This window comes from Xiphophorus maculatus, chromosome 9, assembly GCF_002775205.1.
Source record: "Xiphophorus maculatus strain JP 163 A chromosome 9, X_maculatus-5.0-male, whole genome shotgun sequence".
Taxonomy (NCBI): Eukaryota; Metazoa; Chordata; class Actinopteri; order Cyprinodontiformes; family Poeciliidae; genus Xiphophorus; species Xiphophorus maculatus.
In genome coordinates this window covers 10,937,708-10,960,479 of record NC_036451.1, presented here as the reverse complement: position 1 = coordinate 10,960,479, position 22,772 = coordinate 10,937,708, and the positions used below count along the sequence as shown (strand labels likewise).

Here is a 22,772-nt window from a genome sequence, read left to right as displayed (position 1 = left end):
ACTCCACCTTTTTAGTTTGAAATAGAGTGCTTAATTTGATTGATTTTCAAATTTAAATAAAAATTCGCTTTTGCTACCTAAGTAAGGTGTAGTTTAAATGCAGCACACCTTTCAACATTTACGTCAATTTTAATCTCACATCATATATTCTGTATAGACGTTTATGAAACAAAGCTGCGACACAGTTCAAAAGTACATGCTTTATCGCTGCTGGTTTACGGCCTCAGATGAGAGATTAAAGTAGCAACCATTACTCAGAAACATACAGATGTTTTCTGAGATTGGTTTTGTGTGTGTGTGGAGCTGTGAGTAGAAAGTACAGTATGTAGCTAATTCAATTTGTATTGCCGGAAACTGCAAAGAACTTTTGCAAGGCATTGTAAACTATTTCAGGTTAAAGTCCTTTAAGTCCTATAAAGTCCATAAATGTTTTACATTTGATGAAATGTAAAACACATGTCTGAAAGGAATGATCATACTGCTTAATAAGAATTATGTTCAATCTAATATGGGTGCTCTCAATCGTTCAAGCACAATAAACACAACATTTCACAGAATTTCTTTTGTAATGTCGAGGTATTCAGTAAAATCAATATAGATACTTCAATAAAAGCCAGTCTCTCTTACACATTAGGTATCAAACCAGCAGGAGACAGTGTTGCCAAGTAGGTAGTTATACATATGCTGATCCATTTCAATAATAATAAATAAATTGGAGAACCTTTTTAGAGGTAGAATTTGCAAGTATTGTCAAGTCTAGTTGTGGCAGGCTGATACACTTCTTCCAAAAGAAAAACAAACCACAAAAAATAAATGCTAAAATTAAATTCAAAAGTAGTTTAGCAGTGTATTAGTCTGAGGTTGTGTGCATGATGGGGCAAACAACATGCAGACAACCAGGTCATTGTAGGCTTTTTTCATTCTTAAAAGATTACTATATGTTTTTTTTTTCTTTCATGTTTTTCATTGTCCTGGAGTTCTACTTGCAAATGTTAATTTTATGAAATTCAATTCAGTGTTATTTAAAAACAAAATGTTACATGAATAGACATATAACTACTTCAGAGAACATTTGTTGTTTAAAGCTACAGTGTGTAATTTTTATGGAAATGTTTTTAAAAATATTTTCTGTAACTGAGCTTCTTTGCCTCCTCCCAGTGCTAACTAACAACCAATCAGAACCAGGAGGCGGGTCTTAAAGCTGTTGATCACAATCTCATGTGTTGCTGCTCAGCATAGCCTGTTGTGAATGCTCAGTTATCGAGGGCGGCATTTAGGGCAGATACATTGTTTTCCTTTAACGATAAGATGTTTCTCTAACGTTTTCCTTCTGGCTCTGGTTGTTTGATTTTGGTCTGGAGAGGTGCATTTCTTCAGATAGCAAGAGAAATTCAGAGAGAAGGTGTGGGAGATCAATCTTTTCACAGATTATCAGTGAAAAGATCGATTCTTTTTAGTGTTTTAGTGTGTTGTGACACTAAAACTGTCACAACACTGTGACAGTTTTAGTGAATATGTAAAAAACATATCCTTTACGAAAGTTACATACAGCAGCTTTAATGCCACATTTAAAAGTCCTATTTCCTGAAACTTTTAACAAGTACTGCAACTTAGGTTGTTTTTTTTAAATCTAAAGATATATCAAAACAATGTCTTATTTCAAATTTAAGTTCTTAACAGGATGTATTAATGTATTACATCCAACTCTTCCATTAATTGCCTTCAATAAAGGCTTTTTGTAAACATATGAATTAAAATACAGCATTGAAATAATGTATACACTTTAAAAAAAAATCAGTTTATAATGTAGGCTATTCCAAGTTTGGGAGTCAACATTCCGATTTATAATTCACATTTCTGGCACAAAAATACAGCTACAAACTGTGGCTATACATAAGTGGTCTGGTGGTTCCTCAAATACCCCCTCCCCCCAACCAGAATGTTCTTGCTGCGTAGTTTTATGTTACCAAGGAAGTGCCTGGAGAGCTGGACTGTGCGCAGCAACGTGATTAAGTATGACAGGGTTCTATTCACTGACACAAGACAAATTCAAATACTTTGCCTGTTAAGCTTTATTTAATTCCAGAAATGTTTGGAGCTCCAAAATTGAAATTTATTTGTCCTGTTGGAGAAATGTAAGAGTGAGTTAAAATTATTGGTTATCAGTCCAGTGGCCCTTTACCCAAAAGGATTTATCTGACAGTAATAAATTTTCTAAACATAAATATTAAAATTCATTTTTGGCTAGCGGCTAACAGTGGAACAGTTTAGTATTCACAAAAAATGAATAACTCAAGGATAAACTCTTATTGTTCCTAAATAAGAAATGCCTACACGTCTTTTTGTCTTTGACACACATATTGCTGTGAGGCATAAAGGTAAACCAAGAGTGCTGCTAAATCTCCTGCAAAAGTTATGAAAGTTGATAGCATCTATTTCAAAGCAAGATCTTATTTTAATTTATTCATCCTGGTTAAACAGTCAAAGTGGTTCAGTGAAGAGGAGAAATTCTAAATTTCTCCCTAAATGTCCTAAACTATAATGTTCACTATAACAAACAAGATGATAGAGGGTGCGGGAAACTTGCAATTAATGCTACATTACACACAGGTCATCAATAAAGTCAGCAGTTCACTTAATTGGAAACATCTCCATATTTCTATGGGTGGTCCATTGTGGTTCCAGAAAAATGTCCATGGTATGTCTGAGCGATAATCCATATGTGAGTGTGTTACATTAAAGCTCAGTTTGGAATACGAAATGAACAGCTCTGTTGTAGTTGAGTGAAGTAGCCTGTCCGTCTCACAACACCTCCACCACAATCACTACTAGCACTCTTTCTGGTCAGCACCTGGAGACTGCAAAGGATGTTTTTGGACAGAAGCTTGGCTGAATAAATAAACCTATGTCTGACCTCAAGCGCCAGTCATAGAGTTTTCTAACCTCACGACCTGACACGGTGTTCCCACATCAGGCCTGGGTGGTCATTAAGGAAAGAAAAACTTTTTGGATTATTTCAAACTGAGGAAAGAAAAGAAATGAGGAAAAGAGAAAGACAAGATTGAGCTTTCAATGTATTATGACTCCTATCCTTGTTATCATTCGTGTCCCTTTAAGATAACTAACAACTGATATGTGAATGTTTTTTTTTTCTAATTTGTATGTGACAGTTGTTTCTTTGTTGTATTACCATGATAGACAAATAGCAACATTAGATGTTTATTCAGTCTACAGGGTATTTGAGACCTAAAACACATCATTTGATTCTTATGTTTTTCATACTATTGAGGGACTTCTCTATGCTTGAGGGGTAGATGCATTTTGCACTGAAACTGTCCATGAATCCACAGCTGGGAGCCTGATTTATAAGAAGCACAAGGCACACTGATGTTTACGTCCAAAGAGTCTGAGCAGGAAACTGTTTGCCTGGTGTGAATCTGAGTGGTGTAGTAGCTGTGTTGCAAAAAGTTACAATAAATTAAGCTACCGGTACTTGGAGACCAAACAGGTTTGACGTGATTCAGCCTCAGTACTTCTTTTAATAATTCTTAATAATAACCCATACGAGTGCATGTGGGATATAAAGGGCTGAGCAACAACATGCTCTACTAGACCCTTAAACCATGCAGAATGTACAAATAAGCTGTCTTTGTGTTAATGAACTAGATTATGATATTAGTTTTGCACATTCTCAAAACTAGTATTGGTTTTGAGAATGTTTGGGAATTGTTGAGAAATTTGCGCTTTATCAAGTCCAGAGGAGAGTGCACTGTGTTCAGAGCAGAAAATATCTCCAAAAGCCTTAATGGCCCCAATCCTTGCACCTTCCTTCTGTCTCCCTCTTAAATTTATTCTTAGAACTCCTTTTAATTTTCTACGCCTATGTCAACATTTATGTACTATTGCCTCTTCAATGAATGTACATTTGTAATAAATGCCAAGTTGACTGAGAAGCAAGGAATGCAAGACAGGTTGACCACAGTTGTGTCTGCTAATTAAAATCCTCCTTAGATCAGACTTTGCTTGAGCTTTACTTTAAACGTCTATGGTTTGGTGCATTATTCCTAATTCTTGTTTATTTTACCGCAATCCCAAAAACTGTGTTCCACATTGACTCATTTGAAACAGTTCAGGCATTTCTTGCAGCCAGCTACAAAGCCTGAACCCATGTAAGCTGCTGACAGCGAAGCATTTGAAATGAAAAATGAAATACACTTTCATTCAGAGCATTGCAAAGTGAGACATTGTATATATATATATATATATATATATATATATATATATATATATATATATATATATATATATATATATATATATATATATATACATATATATATATATATATATATACTGTATATATACTCTGATTTATTCTGATTACTGTATCTCATGTTTTTTTTAATAAATATAGTAAATGCATTCTTTTCAGCTGCAAGTAATTATTCTTGATTAATGTGTACCACTTTATTGGATTAAAAAACTGATCATGTTGGATTATAACAATTAGCATAATTGTTCCATTAGTTGTTATATATCCCTATTAGTCATATAGCAACATACTTATGTCTGGGCTTCAGTAGGTGCTTTTCTTCTGCTCTTTTATGTTCACATGTTCAATTCATGGTTATGCAGTCTCTTTAATTTTCTTAGTCAACACACATACCAATACACACACAAGCGTGTACACCCCCACACACAGTAGCCTAATTGGAATAGCTCCATATTTCTTTTATGAGTCAAATTAAAAAGTAAGAGAGGCCCCTTTTTCAAAGATCTCAGCCTGTTTGATGTTAAGGTAGTTGCCTTTTGCTGTAGCTGATGAGAGTAGCTTGTGGTTCTTTACCTTCAAGTGCCCACCTGTTCATTTTCATGTTGGCAGTAAAACCTTTATGACTGACTGTCAAAAAACTCTGAGATCTCAGTATTTCTTATGCACATGTCCTGCATTGTTTTTGGTACCTAAAGGAAGTTTTTTTGGGACAATGACAGAACAGATTACTGGCATGATTGCTGATTTAGCTTAATTGTTCCATTAGTTGCTACTTTGGTTTCTCTCTAAAAGATGGGAGCCTGTCTTTTCAGATACTATGTGCTTGTTAGTTGAAAGAATTAATTTTTAAGTTCTCCGTTGTTAGTTAGGGGGAAAGATTCCCCTTACTTTTTTTAAAAAAAACTAGGGCTGTGTGGTCTGGCCTTACCACAAGTGTAACCTTGTTTTGACAACCTGAACCTAAACATTTCCCAGCATGAGCTGTAATCTAAACGCAAACTCTACCTAACCACTGTAATTTACACAATCTATAGGTTCAAGGAACCTTGCATGTTACACAGAGGAAGAGGGAGAGAGTATAGCAATTATCAGTGAGTTCTGAGAACACAGTAACAAACTGTAGGGTGAATTTAACCAAAAATGTCAAATTGGCAGCAAGCTGTAGTTAAAAATGCAAACACATGACTCCAGAATTTTATTGTCTACATAAAGTTCTGCTTGAAAATGCTTATTTTTCTTGCACTTAGTCTGTCTAGGTCACACTTTGCAAGTAACTTGTTAGTTGAACTGCCTTTTGCCTTCACAACTAAAGTCATTCATAGTGCCATAGATTGAACAATATGATGAAACCATTACTCAGAGAGTTTGATCCATATTGATATGATAGGGCCACATTGTGGCTGCAGATTTGTTGGCTGAACATTTTGATGTAAATCTCCAGCTTCAACTCATCCAAAGTTCATTACTGGATTGAAATCTAGTGACTATGAAGGCTCATTCAAGAAACCAGTTTGAGGTGATCTGGCTTTTTTGATATGGTGCATTATCCTGTTGAAAGCAAATGTCAGAATGTCCTGTCTGTTACTCTCCAGTTTTGGTGAGTCTGTTGGTTCAGATCTGCTTCAAAGTTTAGTGTCATGTGGGTTTTAATTTTAGGACATCATTCATACAAATAATCTAGCAATGATATAAAACACAGCTTCAGCAACAGTCAGCATCTGTTCTCATGCCAGAAAAATAATTACCCTTATGGGGCGGATATTTTTCATACATATGGACATTTTCTGCTTGTGCTGTAAAGAACAGGAAGCTTACCTAAACCAGTCCCAGTTTGGAGCAAAGCTCCCTTCTGTCCAGTTTCTGCTGATTTGTGATCTCAGTCAGTAGTGAACACAAGTCACCATCTGCTATGCTATAAATATACTCTCAGTCTTCAGCAGAAGCCAAGTTAAATAACCATTACTCCTCTACTTTGTGCAAATAAATCACTATGTTTGCTATAAAATCATTCATCCTTTGGAGACAGCAAGTGAAAAATAATTTAACAATGTCAAAAATGTGTTACACATTTTGTTTGCTTGTGGCTGTTTTGCTCCGTTTTTCAAAATCTTCTAAAGTGGTTTTGTTTCTGCTTCTATTGTGAATATTCAGGCTTTATGTACACAGCTAAAGCCAGATGTTTGCACACTGTATAAAAACACGCGTAACTTCTCTGCCTGTCTATAAATCAGACTAAACCTTTCTAGTTTTATGAAAAATTACCAAAACTGTTTCCATTTCCTGAAAGTCTTTCTGCTTTTTGGTCAGAAGTGGACATCCTCTTCCTTGACATTTGATGGAATTAACTTTATAACTCTATGACCTGGGCCAGACATTTTATATCCTTCCACACACTTCTCCCAGTAGTGTGGGTGTTTGAGCCCAGTTCCCATGACATAACTGGTGTAACTGGATCAAATTAGTGGGGCATTTTTCTTGCACACACCTTCTCAGCTCTGTCCACAGACACTGTGTGGGACTGAGATCAGGATTTTGTGAAGGCCACTCCAAATCATTGACTTTGTTGTCTAAGGTGATTGGATGATTGGATCAAACCTGATGATTGGATCATCATCCATTTAGAAGATCAATTTGTAGCCAAGCTTTAACTTCCTGCCAGATGCCTCGAGATGTTATCTCAGCATTTCCACAAAACATTTTTCACTGATGAGGCCATCTCTTTTGTTAAGTCTATCCAACTATCTTTTGTCCAGCAACAAAACTCTCACTGCATGATGCTGCCAGCCCCTTGCATCGCAACTGGCTTAGCACCAAAATGCATTGAGGATCAGTTGTCACTCCTCTCAGACCACTCAGGTCTTCTAGTTTATGTCTGGTCTGCATCCCCAAAATCAGAACTAAACACATAGAAGTGGTTTTCATTTTTTATGCTCCTCTAATTTGGAACAAACTTCCAGAAAACTGCAAAAACGCTTAAATCAAGGTGGAAATCCCCTTTGTTTATATGAAAAATGAGTCTAACATTACAATCTGTAGGCTGTTCCTTAACTTTGCATAATGGTCAATATGGCACTCCACAGGACGTTTTTCCAGAAATTAAATATCTTTGTTCAGGTGTGTATTTGTAGACATATTTTGTGGGGGTGTACATGTTCACCCCTGCATGTGTAAATATCTGAGTTCATGAAAAGGAATAAAATCTGTCTGTTGTGATTATGGCATTTAGCAAAGAAAAGTAACATTGGCAATGCTAACTGAACAAAAACAGCAAAAAATGTATCTTATTTATTTTTCAGACAGTATGAAACAATGAATATGCTTTTATTTAAAAATTCTATGTAAATATTTGTTTTCAACTGTATTCCTTAAACAAAGGCATGACAATGGCTTTTGTTACTGAGATGAGAAACAGCCACCAGGTATTTTACCCTTGTCGTACATAAGAATGAATCTGACAAAACAATCAATATTCTCACTCAACAGCAGGACTGTACAACAAAATGAGCAGACAAACATGCCTGCGCAGGTTTTCCGGTTTTTGCACACGGCTGCTGGTATTTTCAGTTCATCTGCTGTGTGGGCAACACCACGTGGTTTCTTCAGCCCGATTCCTTGTATGATTTTATTGCAGCCTTGATTAGATACATGTGACTGACTTGAAACCCCTGCTGGCTTTACATGACTGACTGGAGAAAAGCAAAGATCCTCCTGAGTTCTGAAACGTAACAAAGATTGAGTCTTGTGGGTTCGCGAGGCAAAAAGGCGTTCACCAGGAATTTGATTCCCCATCACTGTGTGAAACAAGCTTGGCCTAGCACACCTCATTTCATAAATTAACTTCTGTGGTTGTGTAGAAAAGAAGATGTTTTTGTTTTTGCAAGTCAGCTCCACTACCTCACAGAAGAAAAATGCTTCACTTGCCACAGAAAAAACTGCCAAGATGAGTTAGAAAGAGGAAAATATTGGGGTCTCGTACATTGCAGAAGAATTCAAAGAGGGGGAGAAATGGAAACCTGACCAACTGACTTAAAAGCAGAGCACATTGTGATATTCTCCAGAATAGCTAAGACAATAGACAATTCCTCTCTTTCTTCCCTTAGACTGCTTTTCATGGGGACGGAGCAAGTAATGGAAAGAGCCCAGCTAGGATTTATATCTCGCTGGATGCCAACATAAACTGGGTGCCCAATTTTTCTTTTACAGTTAGATAGATTACTGAACGCTAGAATATTTGGAATTTTACCACATCAGAAGATAATTCAGATTTCTCATACATAGAGCAAGAAACCAGAGAAGGTAGGAAAACCACAATTAATTCAATGCTCAAAAATAGTAAACCAGAGCTCGGGCATTTCTGGAAATCAGTGTGAGCCCAGGGTCTTAAATGCCACACAAACCTTGTGTGGTCCTAACTTTTCAAATTCTCTTTCTGTCTCTCCTCTGTCTCTTCCTCCTTCTCTTAGATTTCACCCCCTCCTCCCTTTTTTCATGGCTCTGAGCCTATGAGCTGGCGAAGGCCCTTCCTTGTTACACACCCCAGCGGGGCTTTATAAAAGAGGGCCGGAGGTCTCACCAGCCGCACACAGTCTCTGCCTTTTGGTCTTGTTGCTTCTTCTTCCTCAGTCTCCAGGTTGGATTAGTGATGCTGATGGAACTTTGCGGGTCCAGCAATTTTCAGGTTATACTTTTGGGCCTCATCATGATGCCTGTATGCCTGGCCGCTATGGACAGCCAAGGTGAGAAGATGACAGGGTCAGGATATTGGTAGTGTTTGCGGGCAGACTAGAGCATACAAGCAGGTAACCACAAGCTGGAAAGTATGGGTTTGTGACGACAGACATGTTGTTGAGAATTGCATGAAGGCATGGTCACGGCTCAGGTGTGTGGGTGTCATGGAAAGTCTCTGCAGATGAACAAAGCCTTGTGTGAGGATATTTTTTGCCTGTGTCAGTCTGTTTATGTAAAGTGTTGGACCGTCTGTTTGACTTTCCGTTGTTCTAAAGATGTTCTGGATGAATGTTCTTTTTTTTTTAACTTCACTAATTTGTAGCTTCTTAGTGAGAATGAATGGACAGAATTTCAACTGTGTTGGCAGTTTATGCTAATTCCCTGTGTAAACCCTGTTCTTGTTTATCTTAGGTCAAAGTAAACATCAACATGTCAGAAAATGACTCAAATAAATGTTTATGCACATATGCTGTCCTTGCAATCCTTTTTTATTTCTTAACCTCTAAAAATGTTTCTATTTTTGAACAGCCTTTCATGAACTTGAGAAGGACCCTTCCTACTGGGACTCAAAAGCAAAGGCAACACTGGATGCTGCACTGAAGCTCCATCCTCGACAACACCGGGCTAAAAACATTATTCTGTTTCTTGGTGATGGTAGGTAAATGCTCTTTTTGTGCAAAACTACTGACAATTTCATTAGATATTATCCTTCCCTGGCATATTATACATGCATTATATGTGAATGTACGCAAAACAGTGTTAATAAGCATTTACTAATACTTAATTTATCATATCTGAACTAAGCTTTTATACTATTCAAAACCAAAAAAATCATATCATGTCAAATATTGTTTAAAACCCATTAACCTCAAAATGCTTACATGAAAGAGTCATCATAGTTTACGGGTTTGTTATTGAAGGATGCATCTTACAGTTGAATAGTTCTGACCACCACTGAAAGCTCTTGTTGTGCTGATAATTTAATTTTGTCATAGCCTGAAGGTAATAAAATTTGACATTTCTCAAGATAGTGGGATAATACAATAATGGCGCTTTCTTCTGATGGCTACAAACTATGTATTTTGAAATTGCAGCAAAGTGTTCCTCAATTTTCAAAGAACAGATAAGTAATTCCGCAAGGTAATGCAACTAATGCAGTTGCATTACTTTGCCCACTGTTTTAAATCATTAAGTGGGCTCTTAAAAGCATACACACTATTTTTTTAAATGAAAAATTAGGCCGTGATAAATGACAAAATCTATTTATCATATATGACTCAACTAAATAAAGGATATTGATAAAAGATGAAAACAGAGTTGTAATACTTTGTTTAGACATTTTTTTATTCATGTTCAATAGTCAATCTTTTTGAATTCCATATTAATTATGATAAACCAGAATGGTTCTGCTATCCTTGTAGTATTTTTATTGTTACATTTTAGCCAAAGCCATAAAGGAGAGCAGAGAGGTTACAACAGGTTGAAAGATTTCATTCTGCTAAGGTATCAATCAGAAGAAGGGTGCAAAAAACAAACTAACAAAAAACACTGCAGTGTTTTTGTACCATGGTAGAATAAAGATTTTCTAAATAACTGGAGATAATATAGTACTATAGGGGCGTTACAAAAACTGGATGTTTTGTCAAGTATTCTTCAAGTCTGAACTAAGGAGTAGAGCTCCATACAAAAGCAATTTCAAATAACATAATCCGTTGTAGAACATGTTATGGCCCGACAAATCCAAATTTTAACCTTTGGACACAATTCCAAAAGGTAAGTTTGGCATAAGCATAATGTAGAACATTACAAAAAGCATACAACGTCCACAGTGAAATTTGGTGGTGGCAGCATCATGACCTGAGGCTAGTTTTTTTTTTTCAGATGTAAGTGATTTTTTTCATATATAAAGATAAATAAAGTTGTAAAACCCGTGTGGCTGTCAGGTGGCTGTCATACAGCTCAAGATAAAGAATGATTTTGCTTTCAGCCGTTTTGTGAGTCACCCCTCCATTCAACAAACCTCATGATAGCTTTGCATTGGCTCATTTATTAGATTACCTGAAAAAGGTTGTAAACATATTTTACAAGAAAAGATGTGATAAGATCCATCCATCCATCCATCCATCCATCCATCCATCCATCCATCCATCCATCCATCCATCCATCCATCCATCCAAAAAATACATTAAATAAAAAAAACATATTGTGTTCAAAATACAGTATAGTCTTCAAAGACCAGACTGTCATTTAGCATGACAGTCTGGTTGTCATGATCTGTGTTTTTCTGTGTATTTATTTCTGAGTTTCCTGTGTCCTTGAGTCTCTTCGTTATCCTGTTCTCCCCTCGATTACTCCCAGGTGTGTCTCGTTCCCTGATTACCTCCTGTGTATTTAGTCTCACCTGTGTCTCTGTGTTTTGTCGGGTCCTTGTCGTTACTCGTCTCATTTGGCGTCTAGTCTCTGTCATCTGTGTGTCCAGTCCGTCGTCTCATCCTTTGTGTTAACGGTTGCTACCGGCGTTGAGGCCTGGCTTCCGCTCGGCCGTGCTGCCCGTTGTTTGGACCATGTTGGACTGTGTTATTCTGGACATTCATTATTAAAATCATTTATTTATCGTATCCTGGGTCTACAGCGTTTGCCTCACCACCTCTACACAGCAATTTATGACACTGGTTAACTGAAGTTGGAGAAAAGGTTAAAAATACCACATATGCATTTACTGACTAATGATTAAAAAGTAGATTTTTCTTGGAAACGGCTTTGGTCTCATAAAAATAAATTAGCAGATGTCTATTGTATGCCTTTTAGATTTTCTTTCTTAAAACACGTTTATAAAGTATTTTGATGTTCCTTGTAGATCATTTTGATTTCTTTTTGGGTCCATTGCTACATTTATTGGCACCGTTAACTGCTGATTAGCTGTAAAGAGCAAAGAGTATGATGGCATTGGCCACAACTGCTTTTGACTGTGCATGTATGATCCATTAACATAGTGAGTTTGAAATGAAATTGCATTGTAAAGTTTTATATTTTCCAACTTGAAAGTGCACCTTTGTGTTGTGTTTGCTGACTTCTATAGTCAGTGCTGACATCTTAACCTTGTCTTCTGGCACTCCCAAGTAGAGACAGCTACAGTGAAAAGGAGACCATTTACATCTGGATTGGATAGAAATTCTTATTGTGTGCTTATATTTACAGTCGACAAGGCATTAAATTCATCTTTGCAGGAGAAGCTGTTTAAAGGCACATGGATTAAAGAACAGTTTTCCAGTTAACTATTGCAGGATCTGTTTTAAATCAAACTCAGTCACATTTCTGGGTGGTCGCGTTCAGTTTTCTTTGTGAATCTCCCCTGTCTGCTGTGCCCAGAGCCTGTTCTAAGTTTTACGACTGTGATTTTTGAGTTAAATTTGCTGCAGCTGCCTTAACTCAGCTAGGATTTGTTTCTTTTAAAGGGGCAAAGATAAAGCAAATCCCTTAACTGTTTCACATAATTCACTAAGGGAATATTAATTCCATCACAACAGAGTTCTATTTTGACCTGGAAAGACTTTTTTAATCTAAATTTTGATTTTACTAGTCGCATGTTTTCTTTAGAGATCTACATCTTCATAATATTTTTAGTATTCACACAAACTATCCAAGCAGTTACAAAGGCAGTGGCATAAACCTGTGATTGAATGTTTCATATTATCAAACTGGTGGCAGACAATCTGCACAGTATGTGCTGTGAGTTTATGTAATGCCAAAGGGCGGTGAATGCAGATGTGTGGAGCATTGCTGACGAAATATGTGATTAATTATGTAATTGCTTTGAGATAACTAAGATGAGAAAAGCAGATGGGACATAAAAGTGAGCTTTATTTGTCTGTCATCCTTCGACAGGGATGGGTGTGTCTACGGTTTCAGCAGCACGTATCCTGCGAGGTCAGAATGAGGGCGGGTCTGGGGAAGAAACGGTGCTGGCCATGGACACCTTCCCATATGTTGCCCTCTCTAAGGTAGTGACACAAAGTAGAACTGTTGACAGAGAAATTATTAAAAAATCTTAAAATTTTCATTTTAAGATATTCTTAGGAGGTGTTTTGACCACATTGTAATATTTGTAAGTAAGTTGGCCCACCCATTTGTAAAAGAAAGCAACTACTTTTCGGCATGATTCGGTCAACTTATTATTATTCATCTGCTTTTTGCTGGCTGAAATTTTGGTTTCAGCTTAAAAGTAATTCTAGAGTGTATATGTACCACAATCTACTCCAACAATGGTAACACTTATTTCATATGTTTTTTGGGGGATTTTTTTTTTCTGGTTTTCAAATTCCAGGCACATCTTGACTTGAGTCCTGACAAAATCTTGAAACAGTTTGTTTTGCATCTCTCATTGTAGTGCATCTCAGTCTGATTTGACCTTTTGGAGCACATTGAACTCTTTGGGAGTTGGGAGAGAAAGATGGAATGAGTAATTATGAAGGATTTAGGCAAAGACTGCCAGACTCCCAATGGAACCTTCTAACAATTAGAGTATTCTGTGAGATGTTTACGGAAACTACAGCTCTTCCAAAAATAATGTCAAAAGTATTTTTTTCTAAATATTTTTAGACACTTTGGTAGTTCAGTCAAGAGATGGAAAGAAATTGTCTGAGCTGGTTATTCACACTCACTTAGTCCTTATTTTTATTAAATGTCAGTGGTTTAAAATAACCAGGAGTTTCCTTGAAATTTTCAATAGCAAAGAACTCTTAGTATTTTCTTTCAAAACACATTGTCCATTAGCTCCCAAGGAAGCCATTAAAGCTCAGTCATCTTATATTCTTGCTGCTATATAGCCATTTTTCACTTATTCATATTTATCAGCCAAAAAAGTTAGTTAAAAGTATGTTTCTGCTTAACAGTTTGCCAGGAATTGTGCAGCTCTTTGACCATTACTATACCAAGTGGAAAAGGGCTTACAGTACAGCATAAATATAAGTAAAGTCATGATTCCTACCAACACACATTTAGCTACACAGTGGAACATTGGCAACTTTGTTTTTCACATCCCCTGATTGTCCAGAGGTATTACTTCTGAGCTGGCTGGAAAATCTCACAACATTTCCAGAGTTACTGCTTCATTAGTGTTCTCATTTCCCTCTCCTCTGAAACAGCTCAAGAAAACTGCAAGGTTGCTAAGTTTAAAATAAAGGTGAGCATGCAAAAGCATAAGTGCAATTTTACTTGCTCATTTATTCAGATTTACTTTAGCCAGCAAACTCCATAATAGAATACTAATCACTTTCACAGAAAAGAAATGGTAAAACTTTAGCTTTGCAAATGGAAAACCTGAAGTAATTTACCTTATTTACCACCACAGACACACTTGGAGCACCAGACTGTGAAGAGAGAGCTGTGCTAAATTTTAAGCACACACATGCATGCATTTAAATCTTCCAACTTAGTTTTGGCTGCTTAGTAAAATTGCACTATTCATTATGAATAAAGAGAGAGAAGATGAAAAACAGAAGTGGCAGTTGGCTTTCCAAGAGCAAGTTGCATCTTGTCTTTTAATGAGCATGCACTGCTACATAAGTTCTTAAACCACAAAACTGAAAGAGATTTAAAGGATTTTGTTAATTCACCCTTTAATTAAAACGCTGACAATAGGCTGTAAGTAGTGATCACAAATTCTGGGTCTCACATTGCTTTCTGGGCAAGCTTAATCCCTAAATTATTGTAACTTGAGCATTATGGAGAGGCTGAGTATTTATTAATTGTAGTTTTCTGTCTCAACCCACAATCAAGACAGATTAAATCTTTGTTTGGGATAAGTATACATATTTTTATTTATTTATTCGACCTTGGAGATCTTTACCAAGATAAAGTAACATACCAAGAAGAAGTAACATTGATTATTGTGAGACTCTGGTGTCAAGACAAGGTGCTTATGTTGCATTGTACTTGCATATATTTTCTGAATCTTCTTAAAAGTACAGCGAAAAGATCTGTATTTCCAAAAACTTATCCTGAACATTTCAAAATATTTAGTGCAAATTCACTCTATGTGTTGCTGTTTTACAGCGCTTTGTAAAATACTTTAAAATGAAAGGGACCCATTTAAAGGGATCCACAACTAGTTAAGCATATTGGCCTTAATATGTTAGAATTTATTATTGACCTAAAAGTGGTGGTGTTTTCTGGGTAAAAACTCACAATTACTTCAAAGATTGTATATCTTCATTATATTTTTCATATAAGTGGGTTGCCTTTTTTTTTTACCTGCACAATGCATGCCAGGCGGATGAAGTGGTTATGTTAAAGTGTGGTTCAAGTCTAGAAACAAAACACAAGAATTCAAGAAGGAGGAGGTCAACGAGGGCAACCCACAACCATAAAACAGCCTCAATGGTTTCATGTGTCGTTTTATATGAGATATCTGCTGAAACAACCGGCTTATAATCTGCTTTGTTTACTATAATAGCTAGAGCTAACACCATTAGCATGAGTTAACTCAAAATTAAAATCTCAATTGATTTTCCTGGTGAAATGAAGATTAATATAAAATAGTAAAAAAGGAATTTGGAAAACAATGAATGCGTGTTAAAAATGTTGATAAATCATACAAGGGTCTATTTTTAGACCGTGTCCACTTTACATTTATTTGTACAATTGTATTCTGTTTCTGAAGACCTACAGTGTGGATAAGCAGGTTGCGGACAGCGCCAGCACGGCCACGGCCTATCACTGTGGGGTGAAGGCCAACGCCAAGACAGTTGGACTCAGTGCTAAAGCAGTGGCCTATGAGTGCAACACTACTTTTGGAAATGAGGTCTACTCAGTACTACGACGTGCGAAAGCCCAAGGTAAATACAGTGGATCACTGACAATAGTGGCTGTGCTGCATCATGGAAAGGTCAACCAGTTGAAACTGCACTCTTATCTCAAGATACAGATTAACCATACTTACCTAAGATGAAAAATGTTTGGAGTAGAACAATCATCCGATAAGCATGTGGTGTCACTTATTATGGTTCTATGCAATGTACAGGTATAGCTGCAGTGGTCCAGTTTTGTATTGGTAATTTTGTTCATTGATAAAAAACAGATGTAGTTCTGATTTGAGTGTGTCTCTGGGTTGTACAGGTAAATCAGTGGGTATTGTGACCACCACACGTGTTCAGCATGCCTCACCAGCTGCAGCCTATGCCCACTCTGTCAGTCGCAGCTGGTACAGCGACGCAGACCTTCCTTCCAGTGCTCAAAAACATGGATGTGTGGACATTGCTACCCAACTGGTCACCAACTTTGACATTGATGTATGAAAGTACAGCTTATTATCTTCCAAGATATTCTGAGACTGATTAATTATGGTAACATTGGTTACGTATAGGAACTGCTGAGCAAGTGGCAGAGTTAATTTTTAGACAATGTGAAATCTATAGAGTGTGCCATGAAGCTATGTAGAGGCATCAGGCAAACCTCTGATCTCCAAAAGCCTGTGTTAAATCAATAGCAGTCACATTAAATAAAATTAACAGCAGTATTATTTTTTAAATGAAAGGACTTATGGTGGCTGAAACTGCAAAGGCAATTAACCATAGTGATACTTTGGTGATCCAAATCACTCTATTTGTAAATGTTGCATGTTGATTTACCTTATTTGCATTAGTTATCTGTGTAGCCTTGATGTGGTCAGCCATGTTATTCTTTTATTGTCATCTTGAGAAAACATCTATGCTAGCAAGTTGTGACTGCATTGCTTTCTCTGAATCTTTTTATTTCATTTTCTGCTTTAAAAGACTTCAAACAACAGGCATGCTAACAAATTGGCTTATTCAATAGGAACATTTTACAGCAAATGTTGCTGTAAGATTACTAAAAGTTGAGAAAAGTCAATTACTTCAATGCGGATCCTTTAATAAACACCTTAAGCAAAACCCTGGGTCAATATTTTGAATCACACATGGATGGCTATAACCACCTCCCATATATATTTTAAAAATGAATTATATTTTTTATTTCCTGGACCTACTCCTTTGCTTGACGTAGCTTGCCAAATAATTTCTACTTCATTCTGTTGATGTTTAGATTGAAAAGACTTAGAACTTGTACATGTTGCATGTTGTACACCATGTATTTTTTGAAGCTGTACAGATAAAGTATTTAAAAAGTGCCTCCACCGACATTCTGTCATGTGATCTTCTTAAAGGTGATTCTTGGGGGAGGAAGGATGTACATGACACCAAAAGGGACTCCGGATCCTGAGTATCCTACCTCCTCTTCTCGTAAGGGAAACCGCAAAGACAAGAAAAACCTTATTGATGTGTGGTTGAATGCTAAACCGGTAGGATTAATGAGTATTAGCTTGATAAATTATGTACCATTTTATGGACTTCTGCTACTAACATATATGTTACCATGGATCATGGATTTGTTTTTCAGAACAAGAAATCACTGTATGTCTGGCATAAGAAGGAGTTTGATGAGATAAATGTGAAAACTACAGATCGTCTTATGGGTGGGTGTACAAGTAATATATAACATCTTTATCTCTAAGTATCGCCTTTCATCTTTACAGCCATTTAAGACAGTCATGTTTTATGTGTAAATTTACTTTTAACAAGCATTATCAGCTCCAGCTATAGAGATAAAGACTCAAGGGTGCATTTCTTGCTGTGATGATACATATAACAGTAATCCAGGTGCAGCTACCAAGAGTACACCATCTTTATTATCTTACTATCATGTTGTCCTCTGATATGTGAGGAGTTCAGACTCTTGAACTTTCTCATTGGTCCTATTTTGAATGCTTTTTTTCTGTGGCCTTTCTTTTCACAGCTTTATTGCTTCTAAACCGAGATGAGTCTTTACTGCCTCCAACTGTAAATCTCACAATACTGAGATTTCACACTCTTTTATTTGGGTCTAGGTCTTTTCGAAGCAAAGGACATGAGATTTGATGTTTTCCGGAATACCACACGAGACCCATCTATTGTGGAGATGACCGAAAAAGCAATTCAAATCCTCAGGAAGAATCCAAAAGGATACTTCTTGTTTGTGGAAGATGAGTATCTTGGGATTGTTGTTGAATATAAAATCAAAATAAGAGCACAAGAAAGCACTTATTTTCAATGTTGTTCCTGAAATAACACAGAATCCCGATTGTGCATGATCATGTGCAGTTGTTGAAATTTGTCTTTTCTGTGTTGTATTACGAGGGAGAATTGACCATGGACACCATGATGGCATTGCAAAACTGGCACTAACTGAAGCTGAGATGTTTGATCGTGCAATTGAACGGGCAGCGCAAATCACCAGAGAGTCTGACACACTGACAGTGGTAACTGCAGACCACTCTCATGTCTTTACCTTTGGTGGTAACACACCTCGAGGGAACCCCATTTTTGGTATGATTCTAAGAATAGCTATTTTGATGCTGTTCATATTAAAAGTTGAGTGAAAGTATAAAAAAACATGTAAGACCAGCTGAAGACTAGAAGATGTTGACCTACTGTTAGTTTTTTTTAGCTCTAGAAAGTCCTGGGTAAAGATTCTTTAAGTTCATTATAATCTGCTTTCAATATGACGTCAAAGCATACGTAAGTATCAAGGAATACTTTACATGACAAACATTATTCACTTTCCCACCCAATGATTCAGGTCTGGCGCCAAAGAAAGCAGATGACGAAATGCCTTTTACCAGCATCCTTTATGCCAATGGCCCTGGTTATGTGCATGTAAATGGAACCAGAGGGAACATCACAATGGTGGATTACTGTGAGTCCAGGCTAATGGTTTTCAGATGCAGCTGCTTGTCTCTACTGATCTGTGTACAGCCAGTTTTAACTGATGTGGTTATGGCTGACTCATGCCTGAGTTTGTCTGAAAAACAAAGATGAAACATAATGCATTCATTTCATTGTGATCTGCTTTCTTTTTTCCGCATAACCCTTTGCATTTATATAACTGAACTTTTAAACTACATTTGCATGTCTTTGTGACACGTTGAAAAGAATGAAAATACACATGCATTTTAAGTTATTGCACAGAATACCTTTTATAGCCCTAAGTTTTGCTCACCATTTCTAAATGGACCAGTATTACTTTTTGGAACAAGTTTTCATGTCTAATAGCTATACACTGAGCCCAACTCCATATGGAATTTAATTTTAAAATGTATCCATCTGGAGAGGCAGGGAGCATTGCAAAAGAAGTACATGTGCACTTTGATGCTTTTATCCACAGCAATGCAGTGAAATTACAAAGCAACGAGAAAGAAAAAGGCACCAGCATGCTTTCCAAACCATCTCTGCCACTCTATAGAAAAAAATGACTTTATTTGAAGTGTAGAAAAGATTGTAGTATTTTTAATCATAATAATTTAAAAATACTTTATCTCACTTCCTGTCCAACATGTGCTTCTTGTATTTTAAAGGTCAGACACTATTTCTGCATTTTCCATCAAAGGAACCTCAATTACCTTCTGGGGCTTTGGAAAGCTGTAATTAGTTTTGTTTGAGTAAATTATGGAAGCTTTGGAAAACCCTATCTTATGGGCCAAACTACTAAAAATGTATGAGGCAAAGGTTAGAATAGTATTAGTGCAAATGCAGGAACAACAAATAAAAAAGTCTTAACAGCAAAAACAGTAAATCTAGGACACTAGTTTTCTGTTATATTTTGTTATTTCATATTGTAAGGAACATTGGGGAAAATAAATGTTAAACACATGAACATTCTTCTTTTAATAATGTATTTCTAATTATGTTATTGACATGAAATTCACACCGGGAGTCAGTCACAACCCAAGAGGGTTACACAAACTTTTTTTCCACAATGTCAATGTCAAAATGTCTTGTATAGAGAAACTACTGTATTTGTTGTTCAGGTATGTTATGTAAGACATTAAAAACTTGTAGTTCTGGTGAGCGCCTATATACACTCTATTTTGTTCTTCCCATAGATTTTTTTTAAAGTTGGATTTAACTAAATTGATTGACTAGGCAGCTGTGTTTTTTTTTTTTTTTACCCTGAGACCACTTGAGTTTATTTACCTTGGTGTCATTGGGTAGTTGAAATATACTTCATTCAGATTCTTATTAGTAATGTCCTGGAAGATTTCCCCTTTAATTCTTTCTGCTAGTTACATTAAGTGCGCCTGTACCATGTGCTAAAAAACAGCCCCACATCATGATGTTCACACCTTCACACTTCACGTTTGAAGGTGTGAACTTATTGTGCAATGCGGTTTCTCATATATGTGTTGTAAGCAGTGATATTTAAAGAGTACAAGTTTGGATCTAATATGACCAGACTATATTTTCTTAATATTTGATTGGCTTGTTTGAAAGCTGTATAGAAAACGTTTCACAAGTTTCAACACACTTTATCTTCAGAAGTGGAATTTTGCATAGTGACTCTGTATAGAATGTCTTTCGGTTGAGTGCATTAGTTATTGTCTTTATAAAAAAGCTAATTAGGACTCTCTGAAACACTCAATCAATGTTCCTCAGTTAGGACTAAAATAACAGGTTTTGAATTTGCACTGATAATGAGTAATTTTGCTTTCAGAATACAGACAAAATCTAACTATTGTCCTGATTTTCTATGTTTTTTATACATATTTTTCTGTTTAATTCTTATTTCTTCACTCCTGCTTATTTTAATTACCTAATTTATGGACACATTTTTGTTGATTTCTTGGATATGGGTGTTAGAAATATTGTGTGAACTTCATGCCAATATGGCAATTAGAAGTATATTTAGGAAGAACAAAATTGGATATGTTCAATATTTATATTACAAAATGTTGTTTGCTGGTTCATATGTAATGGTCACTAATAGAAGCATTAAATTACATTCATTTTAACGTATTGGATTTTCTTTTTTTGCATTTTGCACTTGTCTCCTTGCAGTGGATGAGGAGTACATGCAGCAGGCCGCTGTACCATTGGATGCTGAGACACACGGCGGAGAAGACGTAGCCATCTACGCCAAAGGTCCCATGGCTCACCTGTTTCATGGAGTAAAGGAGCAGAACTATGTAGCACATGTTATGGCTTATGCAGCCTGTTTGGAGCCATACAAAAACTGCCCTCCTCACCATCACAGCCATTCCTCAGCTGGGAGTGTGAACAGACATTTAGACCTTTGGGTCAATATGCTTGTCCTTCTTTGGTTTTTAAGATGACCTTCATCAATAGACATACATTTAAACTGTTACGGTTATTTGCATGCAGTAAAAGAAAGACTATGGATTAAGTGCTTTCAGGTAAATATGCCAACATGCCCATTTTGTGCATGGGCTGAAAAGTCAGAGTGCATGGATGAACACTGACAGTACTGTATTTATTACCAAAAACTCCTTGGATCATGTGGTATTGATCCACACACACTAGTGTTTTGCCATAGATTTGCAATGCAAGTTTGAGCATGCAAGTGTTAACTAATCTAAGCTGCATAGCAATAAAAAGTTGAGCACTGACAGCTTGTTCACATGAAAATATGCAATGATGAACTGTTATTCCTTTGTAAACTGAAACAGTTTTTCGAGAGAGACGATTAAAGACTCAATATCTCATCCAACATTCCAACTGATCAATGTACAACTTCAAAGAGACTGTAGACTTGCACTAACTTGTAAGTTCATGATTTAGTGAGATGTTTTTAAGAGTTCTTTATTTTATGCCATGGATTTACATGAAATGAAAATTTACTGTGTGCATAAGATTTTCTCTGAATATCTTGAAGCCAACAACCCTTTGTGGTACATTTGTTGGGATATATACGTTTACTGAAGGAAAAAATGACTTGATTGAGTAAATTAAACCCAAACTTTGAACTGTTTTGTCATTGTACATTACAATATTAAATGACCTTCAATGAGCCAATATAAAAGGTATCTTACTTGGTCTCCTACAGTCAGTAAATACTATATAACTTTAAGGGTTAAAGTTTTAACCCTTAAAGTTAAAAACTTTAACGTTTTTTTTAAAGGGGAAAACTGTTAAAGTACAACTCAAAACCACTTCTTTCTCTTTATCAGCGCAGCTACGCGCAGCCACACAACTGACAACAACGCCACTAATATATAATATATTAACTGATAAAAAAATATTCCACCATAAACCCCTCTTTTGATAAAGAAATATGTAATATTTTAATATTAATCTCATCATTATTTATATATATTTTTTGACAGTTTTTTGCACCAGAGACCTCCACAGCAAGGCTGATAGGAGGTTCCTTCTGTCTTTTTCTTCTGTCAGACACTTTTCCATTTCTAGCTTGAGGAGCAAAGCAACTTGATGAATGTCACTGGAAGCCAATCAGAAAGATGAGCATGGCAAAAAAAAAAGCTCCTTGAATTTTTACTCTGTGGGACAATAAAGGCTATTTCTATCTTCTGTCTCTATCTTGAATAAGTTATTTTAACTTACATTTTATAATAATGACTGAAAAACACATGACATTTATATATAAAAATAAAATAAAATTTCAGATTTAAACGTTCAATTTTTTTCTTTTCTTTTCCCCATTTTTGCCCTTCTTCCATCTAATTCTCTGAAACTCCCATAACGCCCCCTGGTGGCCCTCACCTTTAAAAACATTGTACTAGAGGACAACTGGGTCTCCTTCTTTGCTCAACAAATGGTAATAAAGAATCTAAATCTAAGCTATTTTTAATGGATAGACAGAGAAAAACAAACAATAAATGTATCGCCTTGAACTAGATAGAAGAGAGTTTAAGTACTAAAATCTTTAGTCTGCATTCTAATCACCCATCTAAGCAGCCCCG

At 36.3% G+C, this 22,772-nt stretch overlaps 1 protein-coding gene across 2 annotated transcripts; it reads left to right on the top strand.

Moving 5' to 3' along the window:
- Positions 1-8,866: 8,866 nt before the first annotated feature.
- Positions 8,867-21,812, top strand: LOC102234945 (intestinal-type alkaline phosphatase 1-like). 2 transcript variants are annotated; one of them, XM_014469237.2, is made up of 11 exons: positions 8,867-9,009; positions 9,530-9,655; positions 12,887-13,002; positions 15,663-15,837; positions 16,118-16,290; positions 17,184-17,318; positions 17,417-17,492; positions 17,904-18,038; positions 18,190-18,381; positions 18,635-18,751; positions 20,890-21,812. In XM_014469237.2, exons 1-11 carry the CDS (start codon positions 8,916-8,918, stop codon positions 21,162-21,164), a joined length of 1,614 nt encoding a protein of 537 aa, XP_014324723.1. In that variant the 5' UTR covers positions 8,867-8,915; the 3' UTR covers positions 21,165-21,812. The 2 variants fall into 2 exon arrangements, with proteins under 2 accessions (XP_014324723.1, XP_023194991.1); XM_023339223.1 differs by having other exon boundaries at positions 8,998-9,072.
- Positions 21,813-22,772: the final 960 nt, after the last annotated feature.

Bases quoted from the DNA above. Each gene is read 5' to 3' on its own strand.
- LOC102234945 (XM_014469237.2), top strand. From the start codon at position 8,916: ATGCTGATGGAACTTTGCGGGTCCAGCAATTTTCAGGTTATACTTTTG. The intron at 17,319-17,416 runs GTAGGATTAATG...TTTGTTTTTCAG, and splicing joins TGTGGTTGAATGCTAAACCG to AACAAGAAATCACTGTATGT. The intron at 18,752-20,889 runs GTGAGTCCAGGC...GTCTCCTTGCAG, and splicing joins CATCACAATGGTGGATTACT to TGGATGAGGAGTACATGCAG.